General features: G+C 40.6%; 1 protein-coding gene across 1 annotated transcript; it reads left to right on the top strand.

Annotated features, from left to right (window-relative positions):
• The first annotated feature begins 1,534 nt into the window (after positions 1-1,534).
• On the top strand, positions 1,535-12,226 carry mybl2a (v-myb avian myeloblastosis viral oncogene homolog-like 2a). Its single transcript, XM_018761011.2, has 9 exons — positions 1,535-1,805; positions 3,736-3,829; positions 4,341-4,412; positions 4,554-4,646; positions 4,757-4,977; positions 5,798-5,945; positions 7,925-7,984; positions 9,008-9,148; positions 10,003-12,226. The coding sequence occupies exons 1-9, from the start codon at positions 1,786-1,788 to the stop codon at positions 11,896-11,898; spliced, it is 2,745 nt and encodes a 914-aa protein (XP_018616527.1). The 5' UTR covers positions 1,535-1,785; the 3' UTR covers positions 11,899-12,226.
• The last annotated feature ends 6,122 nt before the right edge of the window (positions 12,227-18,348 follow it).

Below are 18,348 nucleotides of genomic sequence, written 5' to 3' on the forward strand. Positions count from 1 at the left end.
AAAATACCCAGCTGCTAAACACATGTTGTAATTTAGTATACTGTACATTTTTTAAAAAGATTGTTTTTACATCAGTTTGTTCCTCAACTATTTGTGGGAAAAAAATACTTGTATGTGTACTCTAACAAGAGTCTATATGCACATAAGTAATATAATAATGCTCAAGGCATATTTTTGTCTACTGGTAAACTTTCACTCATGGAAGATGTAGATCAGAAAAATATTCCATGCTTATTCTTTGAAAAATGCTGTGCTCCTATAAGAAAACTGCACTGGTCTTTGTCATTACTTATTATGAACAAAAAAGTAAAAGGGTACATGCTATCATAAGCCTTGTAGAAGTCTTCTAATTGTGCAAAACTTTTTATGAGAGTTGAATGTATGAGTTCTCTTGGTACTATTGCTAAAGCCCCCACAATACCTGACAAGTTGTTATAGCCATAATTTTAAGAGTATCTGCCAATAATTTCAAACTATTGTTATATTATTATAAGCTTCTGCATTTTGAGATCAAGATTGACATTGATTTATATTCATGAGCAATGAAATATGCTGACGAGGATATGCTGTGCCTCACACACACACAATGCTTTCTTTGGTTCCATCTCCATTTTTCAGAGGGAATTTTCATTCAAAGTGTAAAAACCTTGTTGTATGGTAAGTGTGAAACCGGTGTAAGTTGACTTGAAAGAGATATATGCATCAGTTCAGTATACATGTGTGGACAGATCCTGACTGAACTGGTGCCCTAGTGTGGGTAAGCGCTCTCTGGGCAGCCAGAGCTGTTTTGTTCCACATCTATGACTATCAGACTCAGGTCTTGAACACCTGTGCTCTGCAACACTTTAGTGGTAAAAATGGCAAAAACTCAAAATTTTGGTTAATTTTGGTAATAAAATTTGAGATATTTTTCTGTCGTATGAGAATATTTGAACGGTAGACTTCAACAATTATACTACTACACAAAGCAGTAGAGTAGCCTCTTCAGTCTCTGCTCTCTTTGATCACAGGCTGCTAGACTTGGTTGTTACTGAAGGCTTCCAGAAGCACTGAGTCAATTTACTGCACAGCACCTAAATCAGGCAGCGCAGCCTTTAAGTCCTCATTTCCACCTCTGTTCACACAGCGGGATGTTTTTGGACGGTTAGGGCCACACTGACTGACTAAACCAACGGAGGTGGGAAACACCAAGTTAATTTAAACAACTTCATAAACTTCAATCCCACTGAAAATAATAAAAATATATATCTTTTGTAACTGACAATTCCTATTTCAGCACGTCACTGCATACACAAATTAGAATGTGATCGAGAAAAAGCGAGAACGTCGCGTAAGCTATTCACACTGAAAAGCTAGGCGTACCATTGTTTACTTTAATATTTTTCTTACGGGGTGTTTGTTGTAATACATCCCTCTGATGTTTTTTTGACGTTTTCACATGGTTGCGGAATGCCATACATAGTCTTGTTTGTATTGTTTTCGTTGCTTAAAATTTGGGGGGAAAAAATAAACGAAAAAAAAGAAGAAAAAAAAAAGAACTTCCTCTTCCCATGCGCGCGCGCCCGTGCGTCACACTCGGGAAAACGCGCGAGCCGTTTTGGGCGCGAGATAGAAATTTAACGTTCGAGCCCCGGCGCAACGACAAGGATTTCTTTGCTGAGTCGAAGAATTACCGGCCAGCTCTCTGATTGTTTAAGGAAAAAGAGGTGGCCCTGCTCAAGCAGTCGACGAGACAGCGGTGTTATTCGGAGTTTTTGCGGACACTCGGAAGGGTGAGAGGAGGAGATGTCCTGTTTGCTGCGCGGGTAGGCACCCCAGAGTCCGTTGTTAGCCGTTTGTCAGTTTGGTCGAAGTTGTCGAGCTGAGAAATGCAGCTTCCTGATTTTTAAACTTGCGAACGTGCGTCTTCCTGGCTATTCTTGTGCTTACTTAGTGGCAACTGGATTCATTTAACCGGTATCTCGCGGGCTAGCGCGTTAGCGGAGTCAGAGAAGTCGTTATTTGTCGTTGTGTCACTGAGTCAGTGCTGTTTGCGGGACAGCCGCACATCGATCGTGCTTTCCACTCACTTCTTCTGTCCCTTCGTTGGTATTCATTACTTTCGGAGCCCTTATTCCTGTGAGATTCCTATTGTGAGATTCGTATTTTGTGCATTTTCACATCATGTAGTTTGATTTCTGGTTCTGGAAACGCACACTATTTCGGCGGTCTGGGTTGACTGTCTCTGTTCCTACGCGGTCACCTCACACACGAGTCTGGGCTCGTGAGCGCTGTGCACGTGACGTGTCAGTCACTGATGTGTCACCTGGTCCTCCGCTCTCCCGGGTCATTTTCATCACTCCCCGTGAAGAGAGCATACAGAAGAGGGAGGCTTTATGTACACGTTAACTTTTAAAAATAAGACAATTTTTATTTCTAATTGTCGACGATGTCATTCTTTTGTTTTGTTACATTTAGTGTAAGTTGAGTTACAAGTTACTGTATATTCTGTCGTCTTTATTTTAGTATTAATAGGAAACCTAAATCTTTTTGGGCATATGCAGCAGTAAGAATAACCTGCAGGCCCTGCTGTGTATAACTGGGTAAGTTACTACAAAGTTGACTAACGTTCAGTGAATGTGAATGATTCACATTCAATTTTGCAAGTCAGTTTTGGAGTCAAGCCTCACCAGCACCCAGTCAATCTTTCCAGCTGATCAGGATGACCAATATAGTGGAACATCTCAGCTCAGTGCACACATCTGCAATTTCAAGGTCAAGTTCATAATCAAAGCCATGACAAAGGTTTTTATTTCGACATTCACTTCGAAGAAAGTGAACCACGCAAACATTTTGAAACTGTTGATTTCAGGAGGTCTGTTGAATCGTATGTGAGCGTAAATACCCTTCAGTTTTTCTTACAGGCTACAGAACATACAAGGACATTCACTGCTTACTCTTCTCAGACATCTCCCTCTTGAGTAACAGAGGTGTATCACTTGAAATGTGAAGAATTTCCATTCCTGTTGCTGCCTGATTTAAAAATAAAATTGCTTAATTTTTATTTGCCTATTTACTAGTGTTACGATTGGGAAAAGTTTTGCCGACTTTCTGGCCTTTATTTTAAATGTAATCTAGAATGTGCATTCCCTATATCTTTTTGGAAGTCACCTTCAAAATGCAGCTAATATGGTTTGAATATCCTAGTAAACAACTTTTTAAACCCCTTCTGTGATGATGCCCTTTTCTACTTTTAAAGGGAGATTTTGAATTTGTTTTATAGGCTTGCTTCCCATTTAGAATAATTAAAAAAAACAATCTTTTTTTTGTAGAAACTGGATCTCCTTTCAAATGTGAAACTGTGGTTAAAAGAAAAAGAAACACAGCTCGTCCTACAATCTTTCTTCAGTACAATGTTTGATTAGTGCAAGCACAAGTTATAGAAAAACTTAGAATATTCTGAGGTTTTTTCTGCATTTTTTGTGTTGAATTTGTGTACAGATATGGTAAAATTTGTACATGTTATGCAAGCTTTTGATTTTTAATAAACTGTATGTCTTCTGCATGAATTAAATTTTACATACCTTACAGATCTTTATTTTTGTGAAAAAATGTTTTGTCTAAAGTGTTGCAAGTATATGTTGTCTGTAAAATCTTTTACTGAATTTTAGAAGTGCTCAGATGCAACTTTTTGTGAAGGGACTTATGCACAAATATTCTGAATTTACCCAAATATACTCCGCTTTATGATTACAGTAAAGATGGTGAGCAGGTGCTATATCGGGACACTGACTCTGATGTGGCAGAACGAGAAAGTGGGAAAGTAAAGATAAAGTGGACCCAGGAAGAGGTAAGTTTAAAAGATTTATTTGGTAGTTTTTTTTTTTTTTTTCCCCCCATGTCAAAGCTGTTAACTATGGGTTGAAAACCAAGGCCCAAAATGTTTGCCTTAAACTGATTTTTGCATTTATTCATTTAGCAGATGCTTTTCTCCAAAGCGACATATATCTCATAGAAAATCCAATGTGTGCATTACCTTTTTAAATGTTGAAAATTATTTAAAGAAACTGAGGCATGCCCCCAGCTGTGTCTTACTTACATTTGCCTTATAGGTTTCAGCTTTCATATACCCATTTTCTTGGTACATGGATGTGCTTTTGAGATTTGATGCCAACTGGGGCAATAATAATATTTCACTTGCCTCTAAAACATTGTGGAACATTTTCATTTTATACACATTTTGATACTAGCATACCCCAGGATCTTCAACAGCTACCCGGAGACAAACTGCTCATACAAAACTGGATTCCTCCCAGTGGAGGCAGTATTTCATTTGTAATTTTGTTGTCTTGCATTCTTAGGATAAGAATCTGAAGGTTCTTGTTCACAATTTTGGGCAGAATGACTGGAAAACCATTGCCAGTTTCTTACCCGTAAGTTAGCTTTTCACAGCATGACAAGAAATACTGATGTAATCTACTGTTTTTCATATTGTTCAAAGCATTCAAACAATGATTTGCAAGTCATAATTTAACCTGTTACTTTTGCTTTCTTGCACAATTTTTCTTTGACAGGGTCACACAGAGTATCAGTGTCAGCACCGCTGGTTTAAGGTACTTGACCCAGACCTTGTCAAAGGGCCCTGGACCAAGGAGGAGGATGAAAAGGTGAGTTCTGTGAGTACTGACTCTAGTAGAGTGTGGTTTCATGCCAGCGACACTCCATTTCTGTGTCTCACTAACCCCTCTGTGCTAATTTGTTTTTTTTAAATTCACAGGTTATTCAGCTGGTAAAGAAGTATGGTACTAAGCAGTGGGCCATGGTGGCCAGGCATCTGAAGGGCCGTCTGGGCAAGCAGTGCCGTGAACGCTGGCACAACCATCTTAATCCTGATGTGAAAAAGTCATCTTGGACTGCAGAAGAAGATCTCATCATCTACAGGGCTCAGTGTGTACTGGGAAATCGTTGGGCTGAGATTGCCAAGCTGCTGCCTGGAAGGTAGCCCCATTACTTGTTCATTGTACACTTGTAGAGGCCGTTATTCCTCTTCCATTCATGCATGTTAACTAATTTTAATCCTCTGAGATGTTATGATGCAGTATTTTTGCAGGGAGATGAAAATTTATTTTAGTTGCTGAAAGTTTTAAAATTATGGTAATCTTGGATAACTTTCTGTCTGTCTAGTGAAATATCCCATCTGATGTTCTGGCTACACTGACTGATATAAACTGCATCTGTTCATACATTGTGTAGAGCCTGAGCAACTCATATAACCAGGTGATTAGTTTCAGGAGTGTTGTCAACATTCATAGACTTCCTATACTTTTATGTTTTAGTTTACTGCTCATTATCATATTACATATTACTTAATCTACCAGAGTTGCATTTTGTTATGGAGTCTGCTGTCACATTTAGGTTAATTGTGAAGTTTTGACTTATGTTTTATAAGCCTGTTCAACGAGAAGTAATGTGGCTGGAGTGTGCAGTAAGTGGTATGGAGAGGTTCACTGAAGTAACACACAGTAATAAAATGCCGTGCTTTACATTTATAAAATGTGTGTGTTCTTAAGAAGGGGGTGCGGTGGCGCAGTGGGTTGGACCGCAGTCCTGCTGTCCGGTGGGTCTGGGGTTCGAGTCCCACTTGGGGTGCCTTGCGACGGACTGGCGTCCCGTCCTGGGTGTGTCCCCTCCCCCTCTGGCCTTACGCCCTGTGTTGCTGGGTAGGCTCCGGTTCCCCGTGACCCCGTAAGGGACAAGCGGTTCTGAAAATGTGTGTGTGTGTGTGTGTGTGTTCTTAAGATTGTTTTGACTACAACAGGACAGACAATGCTGTGAAGAACCACTGGAATTCTACAATCAAGCGAAAGGTGGAGATGGGCTGCTATCCCTTGGAAGATGATGTAAAATTAGTGTCTCCAGAGCTGGAGCAGGAAGAGGTGGCTGCTTACTGGAACAACATAAAACAGGTTCACCACCTTTTGTCACTGTGCTCTGCATTCCTGATTCTCTACTGTAGATAGCAGCCTTTTCTCAACTTCCAAGAGTTGATTTTTATTGTTTTTATTCTTAGATATTTGTCTTCATGTTTCACTAAAACATGGAAATTTTTATTTTTATAAAAAAACTTTTTAAGGGAGCTTCAGAACCTGTTCATACCCATGCAGATATGTTAAATATTACTGTTTTCATAAATGGAGACCCAACTGTAGAATTTAATTGGAACTGAGAGTTGGTTCATTACTCCAAGTTCCCAAGTCAAATGTGACATGGAGTGGGCTAGAGACTCGTTTTCACTTCTGCATATGGCAACTCATAATGTGTGCTGAAAAGGAACTGGTGGTTTTGGGCTAAGTGACTGTACTTCCAGAATCACATGTCTGCTTCTGTATCTCTTGGTCTTTTGGTGAAATGCACGTCTGTTGACTGAATTCTACGCCATTTTGCAGAAAGTTTGCTTACTGAGGTAACTGTCAGCAGTTCAGACAGCTGCACATAGTGGGAGGCAACAGCAGGATTGTCTGGACTGCTGGTCTCACCTATTGAACAGATTGTGGACAATGAGGGGGTAGATAGTCTTTCCTTCTGGTGAACTGAGATGCCTCATGCATGAACCTGGGTGCTTTTAGTCCCCTGGCAGGAGTATTTAAGACAGTGTAAAGCCCAATAAAGAACTGTGACGTAAAGGGTGCTGACCTACTGCTTCTCGATCCCCTTTCTACCCCGTGCATCACAGATAATTTACTAGTAGTCAATAGAAGTGTAATAATAAGAAATTTAAAAGACGGTGTAAGTTGTATGTTCTTTACCTTGAAGCAGAGACAACTTTGCATCATCAGTTTGAAGCCAGAGGTAGTACAAGGAGGTGAAGGATGGCAGCGCTTCACTAATGAGCTCAACACTGATAGGTGTAGATGGTGTATGATGTATAGCTTGCTCACCAGCCATTTGCTTCATTTTCACCTTCACCACTGTTGGAAAAACTTAAGGCGGCACTTACTACTTCCAATTCTGCATCCAAATCTCTCCTTTTGTTGGTTTAATGTGGTTTTTGTCTCTCTTTGTGAAATGTATGTTGCTTTGGAGAAAGCATCCGCTAAATTAATAAATTTGAAATGTACCATACACCAAATTGTCACAAACAGAACAGAAAAGACAAAAGAAATGCATGAAAACAATGCAACTGAATAAACTATGATGTCACAGCATCTGGGCTGTGTGATTGCATGTGGGTCTGAGCCCTGCTTACTGTGTGTAGTTTGCATGTTCAATCTGTGTTGGTATGTTTTAGGTGGATTGGTGACTCGAAATTGCTAGTTTTGTGTGTGTGTGTGTGTGTGTGTGTCTCTGTCTGTCTGTCTGTCTGTCTTGCATTACTCTGGTGTATTGATGGGTGAATGATTCTAAGGAGTTTAGAGTGTCATCTTGGATAAAGGTATCTCATAAATCCAGTGTCAGTTCCTGTAAGTCATTTTTGAGAAAAGTATCTAAATTTAAGTTTCTGATTTTGCATAGTTGTCGTGAGGCACACAAAATTCAAATTCTGTTCTCGTTAATGCCAAGAAATGTCTCCTAAGTTGAAGTTGTGGTAGTAAATGAAACTCCTTGTAAATGCCCTTAACTTGGATGTGCGTATTCTGGGGATGTCAATATCTCAGAAATGTTTGTGTTGGCAGAAAACTTACTAACGTTCAAGTAAACTTTTCACCAACTGTAGCTTTGTCTTTGCATGGTGGCACTGATAAGGTTACAGTTGTACCATGGTAGGGGAAGCCAGTGGAACATAGATTTTTGGTTGCCCTTTATCTTGTGTAGTACTTTTTTAACTTTTTGGTTGTCAAATTTGATTGCCTGGATTTAATTATAATAAGCAAATTGGACCTTTACTAGCCAGGTGTGTAACTGAAATATGGGTTATGACGCATCAGGTTTTCATTGTCATTTGCAGGTGGACTTCCGCTGTGATGTTGTCCTGGATGCAAACCCAGAAGCAGAATCTATGGAGCAGGTGGGAGGGCTAGGACTTGTCATGTTCTAATTGTTTTCCTCACTTTGTAAAAACTTCTCAATTTGTGTATACATCCACCTAAACATTAATTGAAAATGTATAAAAGGGGCATTGAAGGAACATAAAGGACCTATGAAAAAGCATGGTGCAGAAAACAGTAAGAGCTGAAAATTCATTTTTATTATTGGTGTAATTTAGCTATGGCGTGTCTCAGGTGACTTGTAAGGTGAGGTTTGAATATTAAGATATTTACATTTTTAGACAGCTGGGCAATTTTTTTACAGTGTCAGTTCAGGGTAATTACCTGGGTCTTCTGATAGTAAGGTAAGAGCGCTAACCTCTGTGGTACCTTATGCCATCTGTTGTATTTCGGACACTATGCCTCATATGTTTGAAGATTGCAGGTAGGATTTAACTTTGCATTCGGTAGAGTATCATTTTCTTTTCTATCCGCTCATGTACACACAGTTAACTTGGATTCTCTGAGTTTTGTAACATATTTTCATTTAACTTTCTCTCTTAGAGATAAATGTCACATTCTTCTCCAAAGTTCTTAACTTGCTCTCTTGGATGTATGTCAGTGAATTTTCTTTCACGCTAAAGTGGTACAGAATGTACACTGTATGTGTACTGGTATATTGTATACATTCTGCTGTATTACTAGGGTCATGGTCTCCAGCCATTTTCACTATCTAAATTTTGTTCTTAGTTTAATTAAACGGTCCCTACACACTGTGGTAATAGATCTAATTTGTTTTCCTATTTGTGAAATTTTGCAAACATAGGAAAGCATAGTCTTGTCTCTACGCCCTGTGCATTTTGTGCTTCTAAAGAGACCCTTTTTAATTTAACTTGTACTGATTTTAGTTTGAGTGAAGAAGTTAATTTTGCTCTTTCACCAAAGCTGTCAGTTTTAATCTAACAGTTTGTCTTTTAATGTACATTTTTTAGGAGGCTTCGCATTCACTAACTTCCAGTACGAAAGCTGAAGATCCATTCTCTAAATCTACCTCTCCTCCTCAGCTGTTGGGGACCTTGACCCCTAAGACTGAGCCTGACTCCTCGGTAGAGGCATATCCCAATCGCTGGGTTGTGGACAGTGCAGGTTTCCTTTCTCCCACGCCAGACCCTGCCTTCAGGGAGGCACTGGATCTGATGGAGGGGGTAAGTTTTAAAGTGCTCAGGTAAAGATGCTGTGGAGGTAACAAGGAACCCTAGTTTAACAGTTAAGGGTCTTCTGGTATTTCCCACATTGGATAATATCTGTTGCTAAATCCACAATAAGAACACCCTGAAAAAGAAAACTGGACTAGAAGCTGTATTTGTCTGTAACAGAATCTGTTTTTAAAATCTTTTGCCTGCTTATAGGAACAGTCGTGTGCCTAATAGGATACAAAAATTGAATCTGCTGCCTCAAAAAAACAATAGCTGCTCATGTGCTTTATACACAAAACTACTAGAAAAATATTCTGTGGACAGCTGAGATCCACCGAGGGAGCAATGAATTCTAAATTGTACAAGAACATTGTACAGAAGAATGTCGGGGTAACTGTCTCTGAAGTGAAACTTAATACATGTTTGCTCATGCGACATGACAGGAAAATATCTAAATGGAAAAATTCACAGTAAAAGGACTTCAACAAAGCATAAGTAGCAAAAAAAAAAAAAAAATCCATCTGTAGTTTGTCGCTGCAGTTGCTTGTTTGGAGGTCAGTGATGTACCCGAATATACCTGGAACAGTATAGCATCAAGCTGTCATGCTAGCATGAAGGGTTGTTGGAGGCCATTTACAAAAACTCAGATATTCAACATGTAGTCCTTTATGTGTAAATGCAAACTATTTCTGCACATATAGTACAAATTAAGCTGTATGAAATGGTTTGATTGCCTAATATTGATTTTAAGTTAAGCATTTATTTTAATCACTAACCTTTTAATACTTTATGTTTGAAAATATACTAAAGTGTTCTTGTAATTGCTTTCTAATTTTTTTTTTTTTTTCCCCTTGTTTCTCTAGAAAAAGCTTGCCACAGTGGAACAAAAGATCAAACTAAAAATTAAAAAGGAGTCAAAGCCAGAGACTGCAGTTTCACCATCTACGGTTTTGAGCAGAGAAGGCAGGAGCCCCACTTCTGGCCACATCTCCAGTTCTACCTCTACCACAACACCCGTCTCTAGTTCTAGATGTGGTGCTGGTTCCCAGCATACTCGACAAAAGAATATTACAGAGGCAATTCTGCGCATGATTGTGGAAGATATGTTGCCACTCAGCTTTGTGGAACAGTCTGGTTTCCGAAATCTTTTGTCAGTGCTGGAACCCCGCTACCCAAAGCTCTCACAGCGCTCTGTAGGATTGAAGCTATATGATGAAGTGGAGAAGGCCATCAAGCCCCACCTCATTCGTCAGCTAAAAAGCTGTGTTGCTTTGCGTGGTGGTGACGCAGTCATCCATGTCACCTTGGACTTATGGGCCACCCAGTTAACCGAACCTGTTATTGCTGTTCAGCTGCATTTTATTGATGATGAGTGGAATATCCACAGGCCCACCGTTGCATTCCGTCACCTGTCCCACAAGAACGTAATTCCAGTTGTGGCTCATGAACTTGAGGCTGTGCTGCTGAGTTACGGCTTGTTTCCTCACAACATTGGTTACATCATCACAAACGAGGCAAAAAGCACCATTGTCAGTAATGATCTGTTTTGTGACTACAAAATCATGGGTTCAGCCTTAATGAATGATCCAGGTGAGGAGGAGGTACAGAGCTTTCTTGGTGATGTTCCTAGCTTGTCTGAAGAGTTCTCAGAGATTCAGTTTGGCACAAGGGTCAACTGCATTGCTCACCTGCTGCAGCTGGTAATCAAGGAGGCTCTGAAGAACTCACGTGTGGTGGAGAACCTTTTGTCTCAGGTGCACAGTGTGACAGCTTTCTTTTGCCACAATACCTACTGGAATGAAGTTTTGTTGAGGGAGTGTGGGCTTTCCCTTGCACCACCACAAAACTCGGGTAACTTCTGCTGGAACTCCACCTTCATTTTTATCCGCAAGATGGTACAGGAATCCGTGTGGGGCTCAGTCATGGCACTGCTTGCACAGGCACGCATTGAGGCTAAAGACTCATTAAGCTCCCCACCTGCAGTGTGGGCAAAGCGGGAACAGGTTCTAGACATCATCCACCTGCTAGAGCCCTTTGAAGAAGCAATACAAGTTCTACAAGAGGATGGTGTCACCTTCTCCCTTGTCATCCCTTCTCTCATTGGACTTGATAAAACTCTGGCTAGTAGATCTACCAACTACATTTATTTCTGTAAGGGCCTCCGTGCTGGTCTTCATGCTCGTTTCCAGCCCCTCCTCCTGCAAAGGGACCTGATCCTTGCCACTGTCCTAGATCCCCGTATTAAGCTCCAAACCTTTGAAGAGACCAAGCAGGAAATGGAGGGCATTGGCCTGGCAGCCCCTTCCAAATTCCAAGCCCAGACACTGATGCAGTCTGCATTGGATGATATGAACACCTGTAACTTACCAGAGAAAAAGTGCATGAAGAAAGAATTTGAGGAGCAGTCTCTGGAGGAAAGCAAAGCCTTGAACTGCAACATTAAGCGAAAGAAGGTCTTTAGCTTCTTTCAACCAGCTGCTAAGACCATGAAGTTTTCAGAGCTGGATGTTTACTTGTCGGAACCCTTGCTGGATGGGAACTGTTGCATCCAGGCCTTTTGGAAAGAAGCAGCTCGCTTTCCTCAGCTGCAGAGTCTGTCCCGCAAGCTTTTGGCTGTGCCTGCCACTTCTGGGGGCTTTGAGCGTCTCTTCCCTCTGGCAGGTTGTATTGTGAAGGCCAGGAGAAGCAATCTGCCGCCCCATACCACAGAAAGACTGCTGCTGTATAGAGACTCACTGAAGCTAAAGAATGCAAAATAGCACTTGTTGGACTTTGCTGCATCGGTTCAGTGAGTTTTGCTTTTGAATTCAACAAAATGGATTTTATTATCCCTTCTGTGACTTTCAACTCTAGGTTGAAGCTAGTTTTCCATGTTTTGGTAAACAAATGTCTTGCTGGGGTCAAAAAGCAAGGTGAATTGAAATATGGATCAGAGAACTGAGACTGATAATGAGAGTGTAATGTTTTGCTTGGACAACCACAAACAGTACGATGCCTAAAATGGGTGGAACAATTTAAATTTTCTTTTTTTGGAAATGCAGTAACTTTTTCTTTCTATAGCCAACTTGGCTCTTTGTAGAAAAAAATACACCAAATGTCATGTGCCATTTAACTTTGTAAATCTGAATAACAGTGTAGGTGTTCTTGGTTAAAGAACATGTTAGCGTGTTCCATTAATGTTCATAGTGTCTCTCTGCCATTCCTCTTGATGTCTGAGTTTTTTCATGTTTTTTTTTTTTCTGTAGTTTTAATTTGTGCTTTAATTCATCAGAATATCATGCTTATTTTTTCTCATTTTTGAGTAGAGAAAGTGGTAGTACATTCCACCATGGTTATTCCATTAAAATTTTAACTTGATTGGGTACAAGTTATATTCATATTGAATTATAGATTTTCTACTTAGTTGCTGGTAGAATTACTCTGTCAGCACATAGCCATTGTTACTTTGAATAAGGTTTGATTTGAGAATATTTCATATTTTTTAAAATAATTATCCTCATCATAAAATGTTCACCTTTTTCTTTTAAAGTTCATCACAATTTCACTTTGAAGGGCAATGTCCCCCCCAGCTTTAACATTTCATAGTTTTTATTTTAACAAAATGTATGGCGAACTAAAATGATTTTGTTGACCTTTTGGTATTCACATCTGCAAGACTTAATAGATTATGTAATTTTGTGGGGAAATTACTGGATCAAGATTGAATATTTTAGGATGAAGTGTAGTCAGCTGTACAAATGAGCAATTTCTATATTTCTGTTTTTATGTGAATAAAGTTTAAATTGTACGTGAGAGCTCAAAAGCTGTTCAGATTGTTATTCAGGTGCCCCAAAAGAATTGATATGCTAAATAATGGTTGGGTTGTTTATACTGAGTTAAAAACAAGCTAGTTGTAAGCACAAAGTTTCTGGTGTGCGGATCCCGTTCCGTTGTGGTGTTGGTGTGGGTTCCACGCCAGCCATGGCTTCTGCTCTCATAAAGCACTTGGTAAACAACTCTTGTGCCAAAAAGATGATACATCAGTTATAGTCCTTATTGCCTTACTTGAAGTTTTTCTACCCTGGCATTTTTTAAAGTATTTTTTAGTGAGCAACATTGTAATGTGTAGTGGAATGTATGATTCTCTTTTCCTGTCTCAACTCCTGCTTACTTTTACTGCAGGGAAAGCTGGTAGCATAGTGGTTAGAGCTATTGCTTCTGGACCCAAAGGTTGCAGGTTTGTTTCCCACCTCTGGCTGTAGTACCCTTGAGTAAGGTACTTACCCTAAATTGTTCCAGTAAGAAAAAATACCAAGCTGTATAAATGGATAAATAATTGTAAGTACCTTAATATTATAAGTTGCTTTGGAGAAAAGCATCAGCTGAATGAATAAATGTAAATGTACTTACTGTTTCTAAATTTTTTTTGCTCAACTCAGTCTTTCCAAAATTCTCCTTTACACTAATGTAACACATTACTTCACATGATAGTTGCATCTACATATTTTGAGATTTTGATTTTATGTTGTCAAAGAAAACTCCATCCATTTTCCTGATTGCTTGTACAGCAAGGGTTGCAGTGGCAATAAGGAGAACAGAGAAGCCCAGATGTCCCTTCCCTCGCAACTTCCTCCAGCTCAACCTGGAGGATCCCCAGCTGCTCCAGGCTAAGTGGGAGATATAATCTCTCCAGCAGGTCCTGGGTTGGCCTCGGAGCCTCGTCCCAGTTGTCCGTGCCTGATATACCTCCAAAGTGAGGCACCCAGCGGGCATCCTTACCAGATACCCAAACCACCTCAACTGGCTCCTCTCAATATGGAGGAGTAGTAACTCTGCTCTTAAGTTCCTCCCGGATGGCCGAACTCCTCACCCTATTACGGAGAGTGAGTCCCAACATCCTGCGGAGAAAACTCATTTCAGCTGCCTGTATCCGTGATCTTATTCTTTCAGGCAATACCCAGAGCTCATGACCAGAGGTGAGGGTAGGGATGTAGACTGACCGGTAAATAGAGAGCTTTGCCTTATGGCTCAGCTCAGCTCCCCCTTCACCACTACAGTCCGGTACAGCGACCACGTTACTGCTGCCACTGCTCCCAGCCTGCAGACGATCTCACACTTCCTTCTCCCCTTACTTGTGAACAAGACCCCAAGATCCTTGAACCTCCCCCTGGGGCAAATTCTCTCCTCTTACCTGGAGGGGGCATGCCATCCTTTTCCGTGAGAGAACCATGGACTCAGACTTGAAGATGCGGATCCTTGTACCAACCACTTCCCACTCGGCTGCAAACTGTTCCAGTGTGTGCTGGAAGCATCCATGTGATGGTGCCAAAAGGATGTCATCCACAAAAAAGCAGAGACATCACCTTCTTGCCCCCACATAGAATGCCCTCCTGACCTTGGCTGATCCTTGATATCCTGTCCATGAAAGCCACAAACACAAGTGGAGACAAAACACAACCTTGGCGGAGTCCAACACCCACAGTGAGTGGGCTTCGCTTAAGGCCGAGTATGCAGACGCAGCTCTCGCTCCGTGCGTGCAGTGGCCCCAGCACCCCTTACTCCCAAAGCACCTTGCACAGAATTTCTCAGCAAACATGGTCGTAGGCCTTCTCCAAGTCCACAAAACATGTAGACTGGATTAGCAAACTCCCATGCCCCCTTAATTATCTGTGAGAGGGTAAAAAGCTGGTCCAGTGTTTCACGGCCAAGGTTGAATTTGCGTTGTTTCTCTTCAAGCGGAGGTTCAACTATGCGCCGGAGCCTCCTTTCCAGTGCCCTGGCATAGACTTTCCCAGGGAGGCTGAGAAGTATGATACCCTGGTAGTTGGTACATACTCTCCGGTCCTCTTTCTTAAAGATAAGGACCATCACCCCAGTTTGCCAATCCAAAGGTGCTGTCCCTGAGGTCCGTGCAACATTGCAGAGCTGTGTCAGCCATGACAGCCCTACAACATCTAGGGCCTTAAGCAGTTCCGGGCGAATCTCATCCACCCCCAGTGCTTTGCCACTGTGGAGCTTTCCAACTACCTCAGTAACTTCCATCAGAGAAATGGACTCTGATACCCTGGAAGCCTCTGGCCCTGAGGGAAGCATATCTCTTGGGTTTAGGAGTTCCTCAAAGTGCTCCTTCCACCTCCTGACAACTTCCTCATTTGAGGTCAGGGTTTCTCCATCTTTGCTGAGCACAGCTTGAGTGAAGCTCCTCTGACCCCTCCTGAGCCGCCGGATGGTTCTCCAGCACCTCTTTGAGGCCAACCGAAAGTCATTTTCCATGGGCTCTCCAAACTCCTTTGTGTGTGCACAGCTGAAGCCTACCTTTAGTTCAGTTTGTCATCTGTATTAGATGTTCATATCTGACACCATCTGCATTTGAAAAATTGCCTCCCAAGGCTCCATTAGAATTGCTTTAATTGCATAGCATTGGCTGTAATGAAGATTAGTTATTCTATGTAATGAAAGTGACATTATAATTTCAAGCTTGCTTTTAAATGATTTCACTAGATCTTTACAAGGGCCATTTTTCCTAATACATTTGACAGGTTAAAGTGCAACATTTTTGGCATTACAGGTGTTTTGCAGGTTCTCCACTCAGGTGCTCTTTATATGTACCCTGATTTCAGCTCTGTCCTATATGGTATTATATGGTATCTTTGTTACTGCCGTACGTATCTGTCCTCCACATACCTTTTTGGTCTCCGTCTGGAAGTTATGCTGGGGAGGACAGCTGAAACAAGCAGCTCCATCCTTTTTCATCTTGCTGTTATGTTTTCACAGAATCTTTCAAATTTTATTTAATGCAATATAAATGGCATTACAGGAAATGGCAGGTAAATGTTTTCTGGATAAATCCTCTGCCACACCGACTCAGCTGTGGTTAAATATTGCCTTAAAATTGATGTGCCAATATCTTTTTGTGTACACATTTCATTTCCAATCATGCAGGATTTTCTTACGTAAATTAAAGAGAACTGAAGTTCTTATTTATTCTCCATAAATATTGCCTATGTGCAGGGGCTTTCAACTACTTTGTATCTTTGTAGTTTGTTCAGCTGCTAGGCATATCCAGTCACATATGCTTTAAATTAACATTTGCTTTTTTGACATTAACATTTAACATTTTTTCCACTCTTTGGTTACATAACGTATTGTTTGATGCAGTTTTTTAAATCTGATCATAAATTCTTAGCACGTAATTTAAATATTTAAATCCTGTGTCCACATCAGTTTATTTCAGTGTTGTACAGTCTCAGGTATTAGTGATTCTAAAGTGTTATAGAAGTTTTAGCTGCAGCTGGTGGTGGGTGCTCTTCAAGGTCATGAGGTGCACCATCTAAATTTGCACAGCTGCTAGTTTTGAACGTGCAGTACCAATGAAATACAGCAGAGGGCAGCATCAGTTTAACTTGAAAGTTGCAAATGCTAGTTGCACAAGTCAGGTCCTTGAATTGCATAGTGCCTTGACTTTTTTTTTTTTTTTTTTTTTTTAAAAATAAATGTTTTAACTAACAATAACGCCGAGTCTCGGCAGCATAACAACAGAAACCACAGAGGAACTGTAAATACGGGCATTTCTCAATATGTGCATTCTTACCTGAAATTTCGGCCAAGGGCTCTATGTTTTTAATACCCAATTTTTATTTTTCAGAGTGAAAAATCGGTATAATGGAATTTATCTGAAGCATGTCCAAAAAATATTTAAGTCGTGAGTGAAACAGAAGTGCAATAATGTACTGTGGTTGGTGCAGTCAGCTGTTTCCTGATTTCTGTCTCCTGTTTGCTTTATTTCAAAGCATTTGTGCAGAGGCAGTGCAAGAAGGACTACCAAGCCTCCTCCTGCCTACACAACTCATGATCAACTGTTCTCTTCACTTGGTGAATACAGTAGCAGTTCATTACAGGGAATAACTGTTTTGCAGTGTTTGTGATACTGGACAGTAGGAGGGGTGTGGTGGCACAGCGGGTTTGGCCAGGTTCTGCTCTCTGGTGGATCTGGGGTTCAAGTCCTGTTTGGGGTGCCTTGGGACGAACTGGCATCCCATCCTGGGTGTGTCCCCTCCCTCTCCAGCTCTGTGCTGCCGGGTTAGGCTCCAGCTTGTCATGACCCCGCTTGGGGACAAGTTGCATTGGACTGTGTGTGTGTGTGTGTGTGTGTGTGTGTGTGTGTGTGTGTGTGTGAGATACTGGACAAAATTGGTTTGGGGTTTCTTGAATGAGCTTGGAACACATTTATTTTTTCTATTCAAAATATTGGGAAATAGGCTTTAGATATGCACAATTTTTGTTTCTGCACTGTTTTCAGGAGAGGGTTAATTTCATCAATAAAGGGATTGATGTACACCTGCATACACAAGACAAGGGCAAAAGTTTAAATTGTTACAAAGGTGTTAATGGGTACCACTGTCTAGGAGGGTCACCAATCCAAAAATGAACCAGGACATGACTTGACTTTTAATTGTTTAATTGAAGCAATTGTTAGCGACCTTAATAATACCCTTTTAAAAGTGGCATCATTTACCTGCTATTTATGGCAGACATCCTAGTAAATGAGTTTTCAGAACTGCAGAATACTGGGCCTTCAAATAGGCAGCACTGATTTAATAGAAACATAGTCATATAAATGCCAGTTTGGCATGGGGAATGAAAAATCCTGTATTTTTCTGCATTCAGTTTCTAGTGTAAGTTTACAGAGCTTTTTGGAAAGAGTCTGAAGTAAGCAAAGTTGTGTCGGTAAGCTTTATATGCAGCGGAATTGAGCTGTTTAGAGACTGAAGTACTGGCTTCAAGCTTTCCACAGACTGTAGAGATTGGAGATGCCAGCTGACAAACTCTTGAAAAAGAAAGCATGTGACTGTATAGCTTTAGGAAATATGTTCCTCTAGGGCAAAATAGATTTCCTTTCACTATGAAAATGTATATTTGTGCTATTAATACCATTTCACCTCTGACCTGGTTACTAATGTTTATCCATTTTGCAGTTTCATATAAATTTTTCACTATATCTCAAAATCTACCCATCAGCCTTATTAACTGTTAATTTTTGTTATAGGTGCAGGTCTCCAGACTTCAGTAAAGTGCTGAGCTGCTTTTCATTCTGGCTGAGCTCTTAATTAGCCTTAATAGTGTGGCTGACAGAACAAAGGATGCTATTATATTTTTAACTCCATGTGTTAAATTGAGGACCCTATCATTTATCGGTTATTTTCTTTCCCCTAGGGCTCCCTAAAATATTA

This window comes from Scleropages formosus, chromosome 2 (genome assembly GCF_900964775.1).
Source record: "Scleropages formosus chromosome 2, fSclFor1.1, whole genome shotgun sequence".
Taxonomy (NCBI): Eukaryota; Metazoa; Chordata; class Actinopteri; order Osteoglossiformes; family Osteoglossidae; genus Scleropages; species Scleropages formosus.